At 43.4% G+C, this 21,942-nt stretch overlaps 1 protein-coding gene across 1 annotated transcript; it reads left to right on the top strand.

Moving 5' to 3' along the window:
• The first annotated feature begins 16,584 nt into the window (after positions 1-16,584).
• Positions 16,585-20,661, top strand: LOC137319829 (probable G-protein coupled receptor 139). Its single transcript, XM_067981750.1, has 2 exons — positions 16,585-16,681; positions 19,763-20,661. The coding sequence occupies exons 1-2, from the start codon at positions 16,585-16,587 to the stop codon at positions 20,659-20,661; spliced, it is 996 nt and encodes a 331-aa protein (XP_067837851.1).
• The last annotated feature ends 1,281 nt before the right edge of the window (positions 20,662-21,942 follow it).

The raw sequence follows: 21,942 nt of genomic DNA, 5'->3' as shown, positions 1-21,942 counted from the left end.
TATCTACCTGTTCCGCCGCCTTCAGGGATCTGTGAACTTGCACACCAAGATCCCTCTGACCCTCTGTCTTGCCGAGGGTCCTCCCATTCATTGTGTATTCCCTTGCCTTGTTCGTCCCTCCAAAGTGCATCACCTCGCACTTTTCCGGGTTAAATTCCATTTGCCACTGTTCCGCCCATCTGACCAACCCATCTATATCGTCCTGCACACTGAGGCTATCCTCCTCGCTATTTACCACCCTACCAATCTTTGTATCATCAGCGAACTTACTGATCATACCTTTTACATTCATATCCAATTCATTAATGTAGACCACAAACAGCAAGGGACCCAGCACCGATCCCTGTGGTACCCCGCTGGCCACAGGCTTCCAGTCACAAAAACAATCTTCGACCATCACCCTCTGCCTTCTGCCACTGAGCCAGTTTTGCATCCAAAGTGCCAAGGCACCCTGGATTCCATGGGCTCGTACCTTCTTGACCAGTCTCCTGTGGGGGACTTTATCGAAGGCCTTACTGAAATCCATGTATACCACATCCACTGCGTTACCCTCATCCACACGCCTAGTCACCGCCTCAAAAAATTCAATCAAATTAGTCAGACATGATCTTCCCTTGACAAAGCCATGTTGACTATCCATGATTAATCCTTGCTTCTCCAAGTGGAGACTAATTTTGTCCTTCAGAATTGTTTCCAATAATTTTCCGACCACTGATGTTAGGCTCACTGGCCTGTAGTTCCCCGGTTTTTCCCGACTCCCCTTCTTGAATAATGGTATTACATTAGCGGTTCTCCAGTCCGCTGGCACATCCCCTGTGGCCAGAGAGGTTCTGAATATATGTGTTCGAGCCCCCGCAATCTCCTCCTTTGCCTCACACAGTAGCCTGGGATACATTTCGTCCGGGCCTGGGGATTTATCCATTTTTAGGCCTGCTAAAACAGCCAATACCTCCTCCCGCTCGATGTTAATATGTTCGAGTATATCACAGTCCCCCTGCCGTATTTCTATGTCTACATCGTCCTTCTCCATAGTGAAAACAGATGCAAAAAATTCATTTAGAACCCCGCCTACATCTGCCGGCTCCACACACAGATTGCCATTTTTGTCCCTAATGGGCCCTATTTTTTCCCTAGTCATCCTCTTACCCTTAATATACTTATAAAACATCTTAGGATTTTCCTTTATTTTGCTCGCCAGAGTTATTTCATGGCCCCTCCTTGATCTCCTAATTTCTTTTTTAAGTATCCCCCTGCACTTTTTATACTCCTCTGGGGCTTCCTCCGTCTTTAGCCTTTTGTATCTGCCAAAAGCCCTCCTTTTTTTCCTAATCCATTCTCGTATATCCCCTGACATGCAAGGTTCCCTGGAGTTCTTGGAACCACCCTTTACCTTAACGGGAACATGTTGCCATTGTATGGTCTCAAACTCCCTTCTGAAAGATTCGCATTGCTCCGATGCGGATTTTCCTACAAGCAGCTGAACGCAGTCCATTTTGGCCAGATCCTGCCTTATCCTATTAAAATCGGCCTTCCCCCAATTTAGAACCTTTATTTCCGGCCCCTCCCTGTCCTTTTCCATGACCACCTTAAATCTCACCAAATTATGGTCACTGTCACCAAAGTGCTCACCTACTAGCACTTCTTCCAATTGGCCGGCCACATTCCCTAGAATTAGGTCCAGTACCGCCCCCTCTCTTGTTGGACTTTCCACATGCTGGCTCAAAAAGCTCTCCTGGATGCATGTTAAGAAATTTGTACCCTCTAAGCCTTTTACACTCTGAGTATCCCAGTTAATATTGGGGAAGTTGAAATCCCCCAGTATTATTACCCTATTATTTGCACAATTTTCTGAGATTTGCCTACATATCTGTTCCTCTATCTCCCCCTGACTGTTTGGGGGCCTATAGTACACTCCCATCAAAGTGCTTGCCCCCTTTTTGTTTTTAAGCTCCACCCATATGGCCTCATTAGAGGAAGCTGCTGATATATCATCCCTCCTTATGGCAGTAATTGATTCTTTAATTAATATTGCGACCCCCCCTCCTCTTATACCTCCCCCTCTGTCTCGCCTGAAGATTCTGTACCCCGGAATATTGAGCTGCCAGTCTTGCCCCTCCCTCAACCATGTCTCTGTGACAGCAACAATATCATACTCCCATGTGTTTTTCAACACCTTCAGTTCATCCACCTTATTCGCAAGACTCTTTGCATTAAAATAGATGCCATCCAGCCTTGCCCTCACATATTTGCTCTGTCTTCCAAGCTGACTTGTTTTTTTCTCTATATTTGGCTGCACATCACCCCCGATTGTAGCTCCACTCTGTATCCCATCCCCCTGCCAAGTTAGTTTAAACCCCCCCCGCAACAGTGCTAGCAAACCTCCCCGCAAGGATATTTGTCCCGCTCTGGTTCAGTTGCAACCTGTCCGACTTGTACAAGTCCCACCTTCCCCAGAAGCAGGGCCAGTGATCCAGGAAACTGAAACCCTCCCTCCTGCACCAACTCTTTAGCCACGCATTCATCTGTTCTATCCTCCTATTTCTATACTCACTCGCCCGTGGCACTGGGAGTAATCCAGAGATTACAACCTTTGAGGTCCTGCTCTTTAATCTGCTACCTAGCTCCCTAAATTCTTGATGCAGGACCTCATCTCCCTTCCTAACTATGTCGTTGGTCCCAATGTGGACCACGACCTCTGCCTGCTCACCCTCCCCCTTGAGAATGCCCTGAAGCCGCTCAGTGACATCCATGACCCTGGCACCAGGGAGGCAACAAACCATCCTGGAGTCACGTTTACGGCCACAGAAACGCCTGTCTGTTCCCCTTACGATAGAATCCCCTACCACTATAGCTCTTCCACTCTTTTTCCTCCCAGCCTGTGCAGCAGAGCTACCCCTGGTGCCAGGAAGTTGGCTGCTGCTGCCTTCCCCTGATAAGTCATCCCCCTCAACAATATCCAAAGCGGTATATTTGTTTGAGAGGAGGACGGCCACAGGGGATCCCTGCACTGCCTGCCTGCTCTTCTTACTCTGCCTGTTGGTCACCCAATTACTTCCTGCCTGTACAACCTTTACCTGCGGTGTGACCACCTCACTAAACGTGCTATCCACGACGTTCTCAGCATCGCGAATGCTCCTTAATGAATCCATCCGCAGCTCTAGTGCCGCAATGCGGTTTGTCAGTAGCTGCAGCTGGATGCATTTCCCGCACACATGGTCGTCAGGGACACCGGAAGGGTCCCTGATTTCCCACGTAGAGCAGGAAGAGCATAACACGGGGCTGGGCTGTCCTGACATGACTTACCCTTTAACTAATTAATTCAAATTAAATGAATCCCACCAATTTCACTTCAATTAAAAAGGTATGCTCAAGGGCCCTTGCTGAACAGCAGTCCCCCACTACACAACGGAGACCAGAGAATCCACAAACTCTAACCTTAGACAAATTCAGCAGGAAAATACTCACCAGCCAATCACTTACCTCTTCCTTGGTGACGTCCCACTTGGATTACTTTTTGCTTCTTATTTATCTCAGGTCAAGGAGTTGAGTCCCTGTGATGTCGCACAGTATTTGTCTCTTGGTGCAGGTCTGCTGCTGCTTTTATTCCACAATCTCAGTCTTCTACTCTCAGGTCCACTACCGCTCTGCAGGAAAAGTTTGGAAAAGCAAGGCAAAGCAGCACCTCCTTCCCCCACTTCACCAAACTCCCACACTTACCGAACTCTCATCACACTGTGTTGTCCTCACACCGTGCTGTCCGCACTGACAGGCCCCTGTATTTCTGCAGTTGAGACTCAGATGAGTCAGGCGTGCCCCACCTTCAGGGACCAATTGAATCTTGCTAACCAATTAACTTGCTACAGCAGCTCTCTGCTGAAGCCTGACAGAAACTTAGAAATTTAAACTTTTAAATTGACCTTAAACAGTTGAAGCAATATGCACTAGATTTAAAGAGATTAACCCTTCAACTCCCACACTTACCGAACTCTCAAACAGTCTGACAACATTAAAACATTAAAGATCTGAACACAGGAGCAGCGCTGGGCTTCTGGGTTTCACCTGTTGGAGAGCATCAAATGGATCAGGTCATGCGGGAAAATAAAACATGAAATTATTTTATGATTCATCGCAGTTCAGTAAGAATCGTCTGGTTACATATCCACATAATAAACAGGAAAAAATGAAATTAACTCATTTGTATTGCGGAATAGCAGGGGCTGGGAGAAACTCAGCGTGGGACTCGTTGATAGATCCGATGAACCGTGTCAGACTGGCCTGGAACTCAATGTTTATTTCACAGCAATGATTGGAGATAGATCCACTGCAATATAATAAAATGAACAATTGACTCTGATGCATGTTGCACTTGTATTCCTGTCCTCAGCATCCGGGGGCAGTGACACTGGTGCAGTGAGGGAGATGGGGAGAAGTGAGGCAGCTGACGGGAACTGAATCATTCCTCCCACAACCTGAACGACATGGAGCTGGAGTTAAATGTCCCTGGCAAACTCATGCTGAGAATTTTTGAACTCACACAGGGTTCAGTGGAGACCAAAGACAGTAATCGGATGAAGGCAGGGGATCGTTCATGAAATTGCTGATTTTAGAACGTCAATGAGTTTTTGAATCATGTGGAGCAAACAGCGGGAAATAAGGGCGGACTATTCATTCAGCTGAAAACAGTGAATGGGAGACTGTCCAATAATCGCAGCGAGGAATCTCGAGTATTGGACCGAACACAGGAAGGGGAGCGCGGTTTTATACCAATCACAGTTAGAGGATCGCGATATTAAACTAAACACAGAAAGAGGAGTGCGGTTTTACACCAAACACAGTAAGAGGAGCCCGGCATTATCCCAAACACAGTAGGATGAGCGCGGTATTATACGAGACACAATAAGAGGAGCCTTGGAATTATACCAAACACAGGAAGGTGAGCGCGGTATTATATCAATCACAGTTAGAGGATCGCGATATTAAACCAAACACAGTAAGAGGAGCGCGGTATTACACCAATCACAGCAAGAGCAGCGCGGTATTGTACCAATCACAGTAAGAGGAGTGCGGTATCATATCAAACACATCAAGAGGAGCGCAGTACTATACCAAACACAATAAGAGGAGCCCGGCATTATACTAAACACAGTAAGAGGAGCGCTATATTATAAGAAACACAGTAAGAGGAGCGCGGTATTATATCAAACACAATAAGAGGAGCGCGGTATTATACCAATCACAGTAAGAGGAGCGCGGTATTATATCAAACACAGTAAGAGGAGCGCGGTATTATATCAAACACAATAAGAGGAGCGCGGTATTATACCAATCACAGTAAGAGGAGCGCGGTATTATATCAAACACAGTAAGAGGAGCGCGGTATCATACCAAACACAGTAAGAGGAGCGCGGTATTATATCAAACACAGTAAGAGGATCGCTGTATTATACCAATCACAGTAAAAGGATCGCGGTATTCTCGCAAACACAGTAAGGGGAGCGCGGTATTTTACCAAATACAGTAAGAGGAGCGCTGTATAATATCAACAACAGTAAGAGGAGCGCGTTATTATACCAAACACGATATGAGGACCGCGGTTTGATACCAAACACAGGAAGAGGAGCGAGGTATTGCCCTAAACACAGCAAGTGGAGCGCGGTATTATACCAATCACAGTAAAAGGATCGCGGTATTTTCAGAATCACAGTGAGAGGAGCGCAATATTATACCAATCACAGTAAGAGTTGTGCGGTCGTATACCAATCAGAGAAAGAGGAGCGCGGTATTTCACCAAACACAGTAAGAGGAGCGCGGTATTAAACCAATCAGAGGAAGAGGACCGCGGTATAACACCAATCACAGTTCGTGGTGCGCGGTGTTATACCAAACACAGTAAGAGGAGCGCGGTATTATATCAAACACAGTAAGAGGAGCGCGGTATTGTACCAAACACAGTAAGAGGAGCGCGGTATTTTACCAAATACAGTAAGAGGAGCGCGGTATTTTACCAAACACAGTAAGAGGAGAGCGGTATTATACCAAACACAGTAAGAGGAGAGCGGTATTTTACCAAACACAGTAAGAGGAGAGCGGCATTATATCAAACACAGTAAGAGGAGCTCGGTATTATCGCAAACACAGTAAGAGGAACGCAGTTATCATAGCAAACACAGTGGGAGAAGTGCACTGAATTTACCCGTTTCTCTGGATGTCATGATATACATTACATGACGAGTAATACAGTTGTACATGGGTCACAGAATCAATGACAGATTATCGAGACTTACCAGGGACACCAACAGCAGCGAGGAGGAGTTATTAAATAACACGAACAGAAATACAATGAAACATGGTTTATAGAATTAATTGCTGGATATGAAGCCTTACCAGGAACTCCAAATGCTGCGACGAGAGGACAGTAAATGACAAGAACAGCAATACAATTAAACGTGGTTTACAGAGTTAATAACTGGGTATCGGAACTTAGCAGGGACAGCAACAACAGCGAGGACGGGATAGTACATCTATTGGAAATCTTAAAGTGTCCAGAGTATCAGATATTTTATTATCTGGAACGAATCCATTAGTTTAGTTTGTTGATGGACTGAGGATTCCAGTTGACGCTGGAGGCGATGCTCTCCTCACACTTTGAGCTGAGGTGGTGAATTAAACGCTGTTTTTATGGTGGAGTAAACCTCTCCTGGGAGAATTGTATTCCATGGTGACTGATATTAATCAGATCATTGAACAAACAGGTTACAATTACCGCTGCGACACCAACAATGTTCGCAGGCACGGCAGAAAGGTATAATCTAACGATACAATGACCAGAATATAATCTCAGTAACTTTAGAAACAATTAAAAATAAATGTGAAAGTCGTGGTCTTGCCGCGTGATGCCAAATCACATTGAGGATTACAGAACGAAAAAAGAGCAAGGTCCATCGAGATGCCATTCTAACATGCTGATACAATAAGAATGGATTCGTGCAATCAATCTCGATCAATTAGTTCACAACAGACCCAGAAATGACACGGGGAAAACCCTAGTCGTGGAGAGATTTGGGAACTATAGGTCCAAAGTTACCTTTTCACCCGAAATGTGCTGCACTGACCGCATGTGATGTCTGAAAGTATTCACATACTGTACACCAAAATACTATTTTCTGAACGATATCTATTTAATTTGCATTTGAATGAATCAATACTGACTGCTTCCACCGTCTCCATATTGTGTCTGTTCCATACATATACCACTCGCAAACTGCAATAAAATGGAAGGGTGGTTTTGAATTTCCCACCCTTCCAGCGCAGGCCATGTCCTCTCGTACAATGGGTCTGGACAAGGTGAAATAGCTGATCATGGTCCACATTATCTGGTCCATTTAGGATCGCAAAACTGAAATCATATTACCTCTCAACCTTCTCTTTCCCACTGAGAACATGTCCAATTTAATTCTGCGCTTCTCATAACCCAATCCCTCCATCCGCTCACTCGTTCCAGTTGCTCTCTTCTGCATCCAATCAATCGCTGGAGTATCACTTTCCTACAGGGGTGACCAGTACTGTACACAATATTCTACGTGCGGTCGCAGCAATAACTTATGAAGTGACTGAGTGACCTCACTATATCAGCTCAATATTGACCATTTAATTCATCCCAACATATTTGCTCCATTCACCGTCAGCGTGCATTTTTGCAACTGCTGCAAATTATTGTCAATCCGACACATCTTCATTTTCCATGATTGTTATTTAGCGTGGAATCATAGAATCGCAGAATGACACGGCACAGAAGGAAGCAATTCGGCCGGTCGTGCCTATGCCGGCTCTTTGAAAGAGCTATCCTATTCGTCCAACTCCTCTGCTCCTGCCCAATAGTCATGCAAATTTGTCCACTTCCAGTATTCATCCAATTCCCTTTTGACAGTTATTATTGAATTTGCTCCACCATTTTGGATCGTAACAAAAATTGCGTATTTATCTTCCTCATGATGCATCTTGTTCTTTTGCAGTTCCCTTAAATCTGAGTGCTCTACTTCCCAACCATTCTGTTACTGGAAACAGATTCTCATTATTCACTCTATCAAAACCCTTCATGATATTGAACACCTCTATCAACGGTCTGTTTAACCTTCCCTGCTCCAAGGAGAACGACCTCAGCTTCTCCAGTTTCTCCACTTAACTGAAGTATTACATCCCTGGTATCATTCTTGCAAATCTCCTCTCTACTCACTCTGAGGCTTTGACATCCTTCCTTAAGTGTGTTGCCCAGAATTTACAACAATACTCCAGCTGGGTCCTAAAGGCTAGTTTTAAAAAGGTTCAGCAAAACTTTCTTTCTTTTATGCTCTTTGCATCTATTTATAAATCCAAGGATCCTGCATGTCTCCTTAACAGACTTCTCAACTTGTCCTGCAAAGACTTATGAGTTTACATCATGTCACCTGTCTATCTCTGTCCTGCTGAAGTCTGTTGCTATCCTCCTGACTGTTTACTACATTTCCGAGTTTCGTTTATTCTGAAAATGTGAAATTATGCCCTGTGTACCTGAGTCCGGATCATTAATATGTATGAAAAGTGCAGTCGTCCCTACACCGTCTCCAGGGAAGCAATACTGCACACTTCCCTGCAGTATTATAAACAACCGGCCACTGACACTCTCTGCTTTCTGTTCCTTTTCAAATTCGTATCAATGCAGAAACTGCTCCTTTCATCCCATTGGCTTCATTTTCGCGAACAAGTCGATGATGTGGTAATTTTCAAACGCCTTCGAAATTCCATACATACAACATGAACCACACTACCCTCATCAGCCGTCTCCTTTACTTCATCAAATAACTCAAGTTAGTCGAACACGATTTGTCTTGAGAAAATCCGTGCTGACTTTCACTTATTCACCCAAATTTTCCAGGTGCCAATGAATTTTGTCGTGAATTAATGTCCCTTTCAGTGTGCCCACCACCGACGTTAAACTAAATGCCCTGTAGTTGCCGGGTTTATCCTTCTCCTGTATTTTGAACAGGGGCGTCACATTTCCAATTCTCCAAGCATCTGGCACCACTACCCGATCTAAGGAGGATTGGAAGATTGTGGTCAGAGTCTTCGCAATTTCCAACCTAACTTGTATCAGCAACCTAGGATTCATCCGATCCAGAGCGGGTGACTTTTCTGCTTCGAGGACTGACAATCCCTTTAGTATCTCCTCTTTATCTTTTATTATCCTATCCAATTTCTCTACTACCTCTTCCTTTACCGCTACATTGGCAGCATCCCCTTCTGTCGTGAAGACGGATGCGTTGTATTCGTTTAGTACGTATGCTTTCTGCCTCCACTGGAAGATCTTCACTTTGGTCTCTGATCGGTCCAAAACTCCTGGGACTAATCTTTCACTAATTATATGTTTATAAAGGACTTTTATTTTAGTCGCAAATCTGTTCTCATACTCTCTCTTTGCCTCTCCTGTGCCATTTTTTACACCTCATGTGTACTTTCTGTATTCAGCCTGGTTCTCTACTGTATTATGAAACTTACATTCGTTATAATCCACTTTTTTTCTGTTTCATTTTAATCTCTGTCTCTTTAGTCATCCAGCGAGCTCCAGCTTTAGATGCCCTTACTTGTCACAGTGTATGATGTAAGAAGTGTGACATCACCATATGATGTATGAAGTGTGATCTCACCATATGATGTAAGAGGTGTGACATCACCCTATGATGTATGAATTGTGATATCACTGTATTATATGTGGCATATGACATCACGGTATGATATATGAAGTGTGACATTACGGTTTGATGCATGAACTGTGATGGATAAAACAACAAAAATATGTATTTTTATCGCGAATTCAACGTTACTAAAGTCCTAAGTTGCTTCACGGGATCGTTATCAAGCAATATTTAACACCAAGCCACATAAGGAGATATTCGGACAGGTGACCAAAAGCTTGATCAAAGAGATAGGTTTTAAGTAGCGTCTTAAAGGAGGAAAGAGAGGCAGAGAGGTTTAGGGAGGGAATTCCAGATCTCAGAGCCGAGGCAGCTGAAGGCACGGCCGCCAAAATTGGAGTATTTAAAATCGGGGAGCGCAAGTGGCAAGAATTGGAGCAGTGCAGAGATCTCGGAGGGTTTTAGGGTTGCAGGAAGTTACAGAAATAGGGAGGGAGGGGAGAGGCCATTGTGGGATTTGAAAACTAGAATGAGAATTTTTAAATCGATGCATTCCCTGCAGGCAACCACAAAATGTCCACTTTCCCCAAGCAACGAGGCGTGGACAATAAAGGAGCCATTTCATCTTCAACCATATTTTGCAGAGTTTTTCTTTCAAATGTGGTCTGTTAGTTTGTCCAATCCATTCACTGCGATTATAAATAGACAATGTTCGATATTCCAGGAAGCATTTTTTGATTATCATTGAGTCATCGAAGGGTTACAGCACAGAAGCATGCCATTCGGCCCACCAAACACGTGCCGACTCATTAAACGAGCAATCCAGTTTCTCCGATTCCCCCGCCCTTTCCTTGCAACCCTTCAAATGTTTTCCCTTCAATTATTTACCAAATTCCTTGTTGAAAACCATGATTGAATCTGCTTCCACCACCCTTTCAGGCAACATATTCCAGTCCACAATTACTCACTATGTAAAAAAAAGTTTTTCCTCATGTCGCCTTTGGTTCATATGCCAATCACCTTAAATCTTTATCCCTTTGTTCCCATCCCGCTCACCAATGGGAACAGTTTGTCCTTATTTATGTTATCTAAACCCTTCATGATTTTGAATACCTCTATCAAATCTCCTCTTAAACTTCTCTGATCTCAGGGGAACAACCTCAGCTTCTCCAGTCTATCCACGTAACTGAAGTCCTTCACCCCTGGAACATTTCTAGGTAATCGTTTCCGCATTCTGGGTACTGATTTGCGGTACCCAATTCTGGGTACTGATTTGCGGTGCCCAGAATTGCACATAAAATTCCAGATATGGCAGAAGCAGCTTTTTATCAAGGTTCAACATAACTTCCTTACTTTTGGACTCTTTGCTTCCATTTATAATGCCCAGGATCACCTATGCTTTATTCACCACTTTCACAACCTGTCCTGCCACCTTCAGAGATTTGTGCACGTGTAGCCCCACGATTCTCTGTTCCTGCACCATCTTTATAATTTTACCGTTTAGTGTATATTGCCTCTCCTCATTCTTCCTGCTTAAATATATCACCTCGCACATCTCTGCGTTATATTTCAGCTGTCATGCGACCGCTCATTCCACCAGCCTGTCTATGTCCTCTTGACGCCTGTTACAATCCTCCTCACTGCGATTACACTTTCAAGTTTTGTGTCATCTGCAAATTTTGAAATTGTACACCCAAGTTCAGTCATTAATATATCGCAAAAATTTCATGTTTGCTGATAATCTATTCTCCTGCTCTCCCTTTGCCTCTCTTATTCCTTTTTTTGGATCTTTTCTGTACTTTCTGCATTTAGCCTTGTTGCCTGCTGTATAATGAACCTTACATTTGTCAAAAACCACCTTTTTCTGCTTCATTTTGCTCTTTATATATTATTTCACTCAGGATGCTCCAGCTTTGGATCTCTTTCCTCCGCCCCCTCCCCGACACCTCGCCCATGTGGAAATATGACTGCGTTGTACCCAAAACGATTCCTCCTTGAAGGCCAACCGTTGGTCAATTCCGGTTTTGCCAACTGGTGTCCGTCCCCCTGACAAATAGCTTCAAAGCCTCTCAACGCACGGACATTGGTCCCAGCTCTGTTGCGGTGCAACCCGTCCGGATGTTACAGATCCCTCAAATCTCAGAACAGTCCCAATGTCCCAGGAATCTGAAGTTTTCCCTCCTGCACCACTTTCCAGTCACGCATTAACCAGTCTTATCCTACTATTCCTATATTCATTCGCAAGTGGCACTAATCCAGAGCTTTCTACATTTGAGCTCCTGCTTTTTAACTTGATCCTGAGCTCCAGAAATTTTGACTGCAGGACATCAACACTTTTATTTCATATGTCATTGGTTCCCACATGGACCACGAATTCTGGCTGTTTCCCTTCACTCCTTAAAATGTTCTGCACCCTCTCAGTGATATATTTTACCCTGGCACCAGGGAGGCAACGTAGGTTGCGGAAATCACGTCGATTGTTGCAGAAACGCCTGTTCATCCCACTGCTTATTGAATCACCGATAACAATTGAGTTTCTACACTTTCTTCTGCCCCCTTGTGCAGCTGAGTCTCGAACGGTGCCGTGGATGTACCACTGACTGCATTCCGCTGAGTTGTCATCACCCTCACTGGTACGCAACACTGAATACAGATTTGTGAGTACCACACGCATAGGGGGTTCCTGCACTGCCTATCTGCTCCTCCTATACTGCCTGGTGATCACACACAGCCTCTCCTCCTGAAACTCCCCATAGCTGCGGGGTCACCACATCCTGAATCGTGCCTTCCACGAAAATCTCAGATTCCCGTATTCGCTCCAGTGACGCCAACGCCCCTGAAGCTCAGAAACTCTGAGCTCGAGCTCGAGCAGTTGACGACACTTCCTGCACACGTGGTTTTCCAGGACACGCAAAGTGTTCTGGATTTCCAACATGGCACAGGATGTGCAGCTCCAGACCCCAGCAGTCCTGCCATGTCAGCTAACAGTGATTTAAAACTATCTTATTAGCTTTAAGGCTATTTAACTGAAAAGCTAAAACAAAATACTGAAAGTCCAACACTAAAAAAGCACTAACGACTTTTAATAACGATAAACAATCAATTAGATACTAAGAATAACAAATCTAAACACTAAATACATGAACCAATTCCTGAAATATTTCTCTGTATATTACCTCCGCCGCTCCTGCTTGTGTTGTGAGATCACTTTTTGATTTTTCTGCCTGTTTCAGACTCACCGCTCGCGCCATTTTATGGTCTTAAATTCAAAGTACGGGAACACGATTGAGGAATGTGCATTAGATATATTGAAAGTGTTGCAACATGATTCAGGAGCCTGCACTGGATATATTTAAAGGGAGCAAACACGACTGAGAGACACACGTCAGATACATTCAAAGGGAATGCGGCGCAACCAGAGATGCAAGGTTTCATCCGCCGGCCGGCAGGAAGCAGCGGCTGAATCTGATCTGTGTCATGTGGGAGCAGAACACAATATTCCAGCTGTTTATGTTCATGACCCTGCAGAATATTCCAAACTGTTCTCAACATCTGCAATTACAGTTAAATATCGGAGGGGTTTAGATTATTGTAATGATCGCTGCGATTCCTCCCGATTTTATGAATTTACAGCAAATTGAATCTCACTAAACCGATGAAATATTAATTACCGAGATTATAAACAATGTAACTCAATTACAATTTAACTGCGATAGCGAAGTGGTTCAGATATTAAACTCGAAATCTCAGTGAAGTTTCCCCCCGCAGGTTCGAACCCTGCTCGCAGGAGTTTTGCTCAATGTCGGGCTTAGTGTTTCCTCGAGTTTATTTTCTTTAATCCGCTCCCTCTGGAGATCACTGGTCGCGAAACTGCTCAGAATTCACTGCACTGCATTTATTAACCTGCTCTTACACAGTTTGAGGCAAAGTTTATTGTTGTGATTGGAAACACGAATAATATCTGGGAGTCAATTCGATATTTTGGGCTGTTAGCAACTGAACAAAATGCAATCTTCAGTGAGAAATAAACACACAAAATAATAACTTCACAAGAACATTTCAAAATTTCGCAGTAAATATGACCAAATGGCCATTCCAAGTTAAATAGACACTTCCGTTCCAAGTGGGACACGTTTTCCCCAATGTGTAAATCGACTGAGGCAGGACTCAAATCGGAGGAGTTTGGGACCGATCAGAGACCAAAGTGAAGATCTTCCAGTGAAGGCAGAAAGCATACGGACTGAATCAATACAACGCATCCGTCTTCACTACAGAAGAGGATGCTGCCAATGTAGCAGTAAAGGAAGAGGTAGTAGAGAAATTGGATAGGATAATAAAATATAAAGAGGAGATACTAAAAGGGTTGTCGGTCCTCAATGTAGAAAAGTCACCCGGTCTGGATGGGATGAATCCGAGGTTGCTGATACAAGTTAGGTTGGAAATTGCGAAGGCTCTGACCACAGTTTTCCAATCCTCCTTCGATAGGGTAGTGGTGCCAGATGCCTGGAGAATTGGAAATATGACGCCCCTGTGCAACATACATGAGAAGGATAAACCCGGCAACTACAGGGCATTTAGTTTAACGTCGGTGGTGGGCACACTGAAAGCGACAGTAATTCACGACAAAATTCATTGGCACCTGGAAAATTTGGGTGAATAAGTGAAAGTCAGCACGGATTTTCTAAAGACAAATCGTGTTCGACTAACTTGAGTTATTTGATGAAGTAAAGGAGACGGCTGATGAGGGTTTGAAAATTACCACACAATAGACTTGTAAGCGAAATTGAAGTACATGGGATAAAAGGAGCAATTTCTGCATTGATACGAATTTGAAAAGGAACAGAAAGCAGATTCGTGGCTGTTTGTTTTTACCACTGCTGGGACGTGTGTCGTAGTGCTTCCCTGGAACTGGTGTCGGGACAAGTGCAATTTCTGATGCATACTTATGATCTGGACTCGGGTACACAGGGCATAATTTCAAATGTTCAGAAAGTCGGAAATGTAGTAAACAGTGAGTAGGATAGTAACAGACTTCAGGAGGACATAGATAGACAGGTGACATGGCGTCAACTCATAAGACTTTGCAGGACAAGTTGAGAAGTCTGTTAAGCAGACATGCAGGATCCTTGGATTTATGAATAGATGCAAAGTGTATAAAAGAAAGAAAGTTTTGCTAAATCTTTATAAAACCAGCCTTTTGGACACAGCTGGAGTATTGTGGTATGTTTTGGGCAACACACTTTAGGAAGGATGTCAAGGCCTCAGGTCGGGTAGAGAGGAGATTTGCAAGAAAGATACCAGGGATGTAATACTTCAGTTACGTGGAGAAGCTGAGGTCGTTCTCCTTGGAGCAGGGAAGGTTAAACAGACCGTTGATAGAGGTGTTCAATATCATGAAGGGTTTGGGTAGAGTGAATAATGAGAAATTGTTTCCAGTAACAGAATGTTTGGGAAGCAGAGCACTCAGATTTAAGGTAACTGCAAAAGAACAAGATGCATCATGAGGAAGATAAATACGCAATTTTTGTTACGATCCAAAATGGTGGAAGCAAATTCAATAATGACTTTCAAAAGGGAATTGGATGAATACTGGAAGTGGACACATTTGCATGGCTATTCGGCAGGAGCTGAGGAGTGGGACGAATTGGATAGCTCTTTCAAAGAGCCGGCATCGGCAAGACAGGCCGAATTGCCTCCTTCTGTGCCGTATCATTATGCGATTCTATGATTCCACGCTAAATAACAATCATGGAAAATGAAAGAGATCTGTCGGATTGACAATAATCTGCAGCAGTCGCAACAATGCACGCTGACAGTGAATGGAGCAAATATGTTGGGATGAATTAAATGGTCAATATTGAGCTGAAATAGTGAGGTCAACCAGTCACTTCATAAATGATTGCTGCGACCGCACTGAGAATACTGTGTACAGTACTGATCACCACCGTAGGAAAGTGATACTCCAGCTATTGATTGGATACAGAAGAGAGCAACTGGAACGAGTGAGCGGTTGGAGGGATTGGGTTATGAGAAGCGCTTAAGTAAATTGGACATGTTCTCAGTGGTAAAGAGAAGGTTGAGAGCTGATATGATTTCAGTTTTTAGATCCGAAAGGGACCAGGTAATGTGGACCATGATCAGCTATTTCACCTTGTCCAGACGCATAGTACCAGAGGACATGGCCTGCGCTTGAAGGGTGGGAAATTCAAAACGAATCTGCAGAAATTAGATTGCAGTGTGCGAGTGGTACATCTCTGGAACAGACACGATATGGAGACGGTGGAAGCAGTCAGTATTGATTCATTCAAATGCAAATTAAATAGATATCGTTCAGAAAATAGTATTTTGGTGTACAGTATGTGAATACTTTGAGACATCACATGCGGTCAGTGCAGCACATTTAGGGTGAAAAGTAAACTTTGGACCAATAGTTCCCAAATCTCTCCACCACTAGGGTTTTCCCCGTGTCATTTCTGGGCCTGTTGCAAACTAATTGATAGAGATTGATTGCACGAATCCATTATGATTTTATCAGGATGTTAGAAGGGCATCGAGATGGACCTTGCTCTTTTGCCGTTCTGTAATTCTTACTGTGATTTGGTATCACGCTGCAAGACCACGACTTTCACGTTTATTTTCCATTGTTTCCAAAGTAACTGAGATTATATTCTGGTCATTGTAGCGTTAGATTATAACTTTCTGCCGTGCCTGCGAACATGGTTGGTGTCGCAGCGGTAATTGTAATCTGTTTGTTCAATGATCTGTTTAATATCAGTCACCAAGGAATACAATTCTCCCAGGAGAGGTTTACTCCACCATAAAAAAGGCGTTTAATTCACCACCTCAGCTCAAAGTGTGAGGAGAGCATCGCCTCCAGCATCAACTGGAATCATCAGTCCACCAACAAACTAAACTAATGGATTCGTTCCTGATAATAAAATATCTGATACTCGGGACACTTTACGATTTCCAAAAGATTTACTATCCCGTCCTCGCTGCTGTTGCTGTCCCCGGTAAGTCCAGATACCCAGTTATTAATTCTGTAAGCCACGTTTAATTGTATTGCTGTTCTTGTCATTTACTGTCCCCTCGTCGCAGCATTTGGTGACCCTGGTGAGGCTTCAGATCCAGCAATTAATTCTATAAACCATGTTTCATTGTATTTCTGTTGATGTTATTTAATAACACCTCTTCGCTGCTGTTGGTGTCCCTGGTAAGTCTCTACAATCTGTTTTTGATTCTGTGACCCATATACATTACATGACATTACCTGTCATGTAATGTATATCATGACATCCAGATAAACGGGTAAATTCAGTGCACTTCTCCCACTTTGTTTGCTATGATAACTGCCTCCTCTTACTGTGTTTGATATAATACCGCGCTCCTCTTACTGTGTTTCTTACAATACAGCGATCCTCTTACTGTGTTTGATATAATACCGCGCTCCTCTTACTGTGTTTTGGATAATGCAGCGCTCCTCTTACTGTGTTTGATATAATAATGGGCTCCTCTTACTGTGTTTTGGATAATGCAGCGCTCCTCTTACTGTGTTTGATATAATAATGGGCTCCTCTTACTGTGTTTAGGACAATACCGCGCTCCTCTTGCTGTGTTTAGTATAATACCGCGCTCCTCTTATCGTGTTTATTATATTAACGCGCTCCTCTTACTGTGTTTGATAAAATACCGCGCTCCACTTACTGTGATTGGTATTATATCTCGCTCCTCTCATTGTGATTGGTGTAATACCGCAGTCCTCTTCCTCTGATTGGTTTAATACCGCGCTCATCTTCCTGTGATTGGTCTAATACCTCGCTCCTCATACTGTGTTTGGTATAATACCGCGCACCTCTTACTGTGATTGGTATAATACCGCGCTCCTTTTACAGTGATTGGTATAATACCGCGCTCCTTTTACTGTGTTTGAGAAAATACCACGCCTCTCTTACTGTGTTGGATGTAATACCGCGCTTCTCGAACTGTGTTTGGTATAATACCGCGCTCCTCTTGCTGTGATTGGGATGATACAGCGCTCCTCTCACTGTGATTGGTGTAATACCGCGGTCCTCTTCCTCTGATTGGTTAAATACCGCGCTCCTCTTCCTGTGTTTGGAATAATACCGCGCTCCACTTATTGTGATTGGTATAATACCGCGCTCATCTTACTGTGTTTGGTATAATATCGAGCTCCTCTTTCTGTGTTTGGTTAAATATCGCGATCCTCTAACTGTGATTGGTATAATACCGCGCTCCCCTTCATGTGTTTGGTATCATTCCGGGCTCCTCTTACTGTGTTTCGTATAATACCGCGCTCATCTTACTGTGTTTGGTGTAAAACAGCACTCCTCTTACTGTGTTTGGTATAATGCCGGGCTCCTCTTAATGTGTTTGGTGTAAAACAGCACTCCTCTTACTGTGTTTGGTTCAATATCGCGCTCCCCTTCCTGTGTTTGTACAATACTCGAGATTTCTCGCTGCGATTATTGGACAGTCACCCATTCACTGTTCTCAGCTGAATGAATCGTCCGCCCTTATTTCCCGCTGTTTGCTCCACGTGATTCAAAAACTCTTTGAGGTTCTGAAATCAGCAATTTCATGAACGATTCCCTGCCTTCATCAGATTACTGTCTTTGGTCTCCACTGAACCATGTGTCAGTTCACAAATTCTCAGCTCCATGTGGTTCAGGTTGTGGGAGGAATGATACAGTTCGCGTCAGCTGCCTCACTTCTCCCCATCTCCCTCATTGCACCAGTGTCACTGCCCCCGGATGCTGAGGACAGAAATACAAGTCTTCATTTTATTATATTACAGTGGATCTATCTCCATTCTTTGCTGTGAAATAACCATTTAGTCCCAGGCCAGTCTGACACGGTTCAAAGGATCTATCAGCGAGTCTCAGGCTGATTTTCTACCATCTCCTGCTAATCCTCAATACAACTGAGTTAATTTCATTTTTTTCCTGTTTATTATGTCGATATGTATCCACACGATTCTTACTGGACTGCGATGAATCATAAAATAAATTAATGTTTTATTTTCCCACATTCCGTGTTCAATTTGATGATCACCAACAGATGAAACCCAGACGCCCAGCGCTGCTCCTGTGTTCAGATCTTTAATGTTTTATTGTTGTCAGACTGTTTGAAATAACTGATCGTTCTTGTAAACGTTATTTGTAACATAACTGGACAGTCGGTCTTTGAAATTAATTACAATTTGCACAATGCCCACACTGGATGTGAAGGTTCTGATTTTACTAATTATTCCATTACTGGTTGAAGTTACTGTAAACGATCAACTTAAAGTCCTGAACATTTCCTCTCCTGTCCTTGCCTCATGTCCACTGTCACTTTGCATAGCAACCGTTCCACATTCCGTACTTACCTCTGGGTGTGGTTGCGATGTGTTTACGACTTCGTCGCTCCTTTTTACTCTAGAAATATCTGTCTTGTCTGTTTCACATTGATATATCTTTGACCCTGTGGTCTGTTTCTCCCATCGAAAGTTTGCTCTTGCTCAAATATCACAGTCTAATTCTGAGCACGCCCATCAAACTAATAAGAGCTTCCTTCGAATGTTGCTACTGTTGATTTCATCAGCGCTGTCAAATGGTCCTGCATGGACTTCATGGAATCAGACTACACTGGAAATTGACTTGGTTTTCACTATTTAACAAACATATTACTGGAGCAGTGAGAGAATATAAATTTATCACATTTAACTAAGGTACGATAGTCAATTGGAAATATACTTGAAAAGAAAAAATGCAGAATTATGGGGAAATTGGAGAGTAGGCTTACAGGATTGTTCATTCAGAGAGCTGGCAGGAGCACGATTGGCTGAAGTGCCTCATTCTGTGCTTCAGGATTCTATGATTCGATGATTCAGTGTTCCTGAGACTCTCTGATTTTATGATTCTATAATACTGTAATTCCCTGATTCTGTGACTGTCTGATTTTATGATTCTGTTAGTCTGTGATACTGTGATTCATTGATTCTCTGATTCAATGATTCTATGATTATTTCTGTGACACGGGCGCCTTTGTTCTGATAGTTTACTATAATTTGCTTGTCTTCCGCTGAATTGCAGTTAACGCAATGACGATCATTGTGCTGTCTCGTGGAAAGTGCGGACTCGCCAAATGTGTCACTCGCTACCTGGTGGCCATGGCAGCGGCGGATCTATTGGTCGTTATCACTGATCTGATATTGAGGCAGATCCCCATTACTTATCGTTCACAATTCACTTTTCTATACCACGTTCCCGTGTGTAATATTCACGCGGTCCTACTTAATGCAGCCACGGACTGTTCTGTCTGGTTCACCGTCACTTTCACCTTCGATCGATTTGTGGCCATTTGTTGCCAGAAGCTGAAAACTAAATATTGCACCGAGAAAACGGCAGCTGTGGTTTTAGGAACAGTGAGTGTGCTGTTCTGTTTAAAGAATATTTTTTGGTACTTTTTCCACACCGGTGCTTATATTTTATCCAACAGCCCCTGGTTCTGTGGTGTGACAAGCGGTGCTCTATTCTCGCAGATGTGGACAGGCATTGAATTCCTTCATTATCTTCTAACTCCGGGTGTCCCATTTGTTCTGATTTTGTTGCTCAATGCTTTAACTGTCAGACACATTTTAGTGGCCAGCAGAGCCCGCAGGAGACTCCGGGGTCACAGCAATAGGGAGAGTCCCAGTGACCCAGAGATGGAGAACCGAAGGAAATCCATCATTTTACTGTTTGTTATCTCGGGGAATTTTATCCTGTTATGGGCGCTTTTTCTGGTGTCTGTAGTTTCTCAGCGAATGTTTTTGATGGGGTATTCCTCTCTATATCTCCCTGCATTCGTAAAAGAAATGGGATTCATACTTCAGCTTCTGAGCTGTTGCACAAACACCTGTATTTATGCAATGACACAGACTAAATTCAGAGAGCAATTGAAGAATGTGGTGAAATATCCATTTATTGTAATTGTCAGGTTAATTAAATAATTTACAGAAAGGAAGACTTCCTGACATTAGATTCTTATTTGGACGCTATTCACTTCATCGGCTCCTCTGAACATCCATTCTCCCAAAATGACGCACTGTGGTTACTGTATATACAACCCACAAGATGTCCTCCTTCATCTTCCCAGGCAACTAGGCGTGGACAATAAAGGAGCCTTTTCATCTTCATCCATATTCTGCAGAATTTTTCTTTCAAATGTGGTCTGTTAATTTGTCCAATCCATTCACCGCGGTCTCTGCGATTACAAATGAACAATGTTCCATATTCCAGCAAGCATTTTGTGATTATCATAGAATCATCGAATGGTTACAGCACATAAGCATGCCATTCGGCCCATCAAACACGTGCCGGCTCATTATAATAGCATTCCATTTTGTCCTATTACCCCGCCCTTTCCTTGCAGCCCTTCAATTGTTTTCCCTTCAATTATTTACCAAGATCCCTTTTGAAAACCACGATTGAATCTGCTTCCACCACACTTTCAGGCAATATATTCCAGTTCACAATTACTCACCTTAAATCTGTATCCCCTGGTTCTCAAATGTTCACCAATGGGAAGAGTTTATCTTTATTTACTTTATCTACACCCTTCATGATTTTGAATTCTTCTATCAAATCTTCTCTTAACTTTCTCTGCACTGAGCAGAACAATCTCAGTTTCTCCAGTCGATCCACGAAACTGAAATCCCTCACCCCTGGAACCATTCTAGGTGATATTTTCTGCACCATCTCTAAGACCTTCACATCCTTCCTGATGTGCGGTTCCCAGAATTGGACACAATATTCCAGATGTGGCAGAAGCAGTGTTTTATAAAGGTTCAACATAACTTCCTTACTTTCGGACTCTATACTTCTATTTATAACGTCCAGGATCCCGTATGCTTTTTTAACCACTTTCACAACCTGTCCTGCCACCTTCAGAGATTTGTGCATATGTAGCCTCATGACTCTCTGTTCCTGCACCATCTTTTGAATTGTACCATTTAGTGCATATTGCCTCTCCTCATTCTTCCTGCTTAAATATATCACCTCGCACATCTCTGCGATGAATTTCAGCTGCCATGCGTCCGCCCATTCCACCAGCCGGTCTATATCCTCTTGAAGACTATTACTATCCTCCTCACTGTTCTTACACTTTCAAATTGCACCCTTACACCCAAGTCCATTCATTAATATATCGCAAAAACACAGTGTTCCTTGTCCTAACCCCTGGGGAACACAACTGTACACCTTCCTCCAGGCAGAGAAAACAACAGTTCACC

The sequence above is a fragment of the Heptranchias perlo genome, unplaced genomic scaffold (assembly GCF_035084215.1).
Source record: "Heptranchias perlo isolate sHepPer1 unplaced genomic scaffold, sHepPer1.hap1 HAP1_SCAFFOLD_90, whole genome shotgun sequence".
Classification (NCBI taxonomy): domain Eukaryota; kingdom Metazoa; phylum Chordata; class Chondrichthyes; order Hexanchiformes; family Hexanchidae; genus Heptranchias; species Heptranchias perlo.
This window is presented reverse-complemented; position numbering and strand designations above follow the sequence as displayed.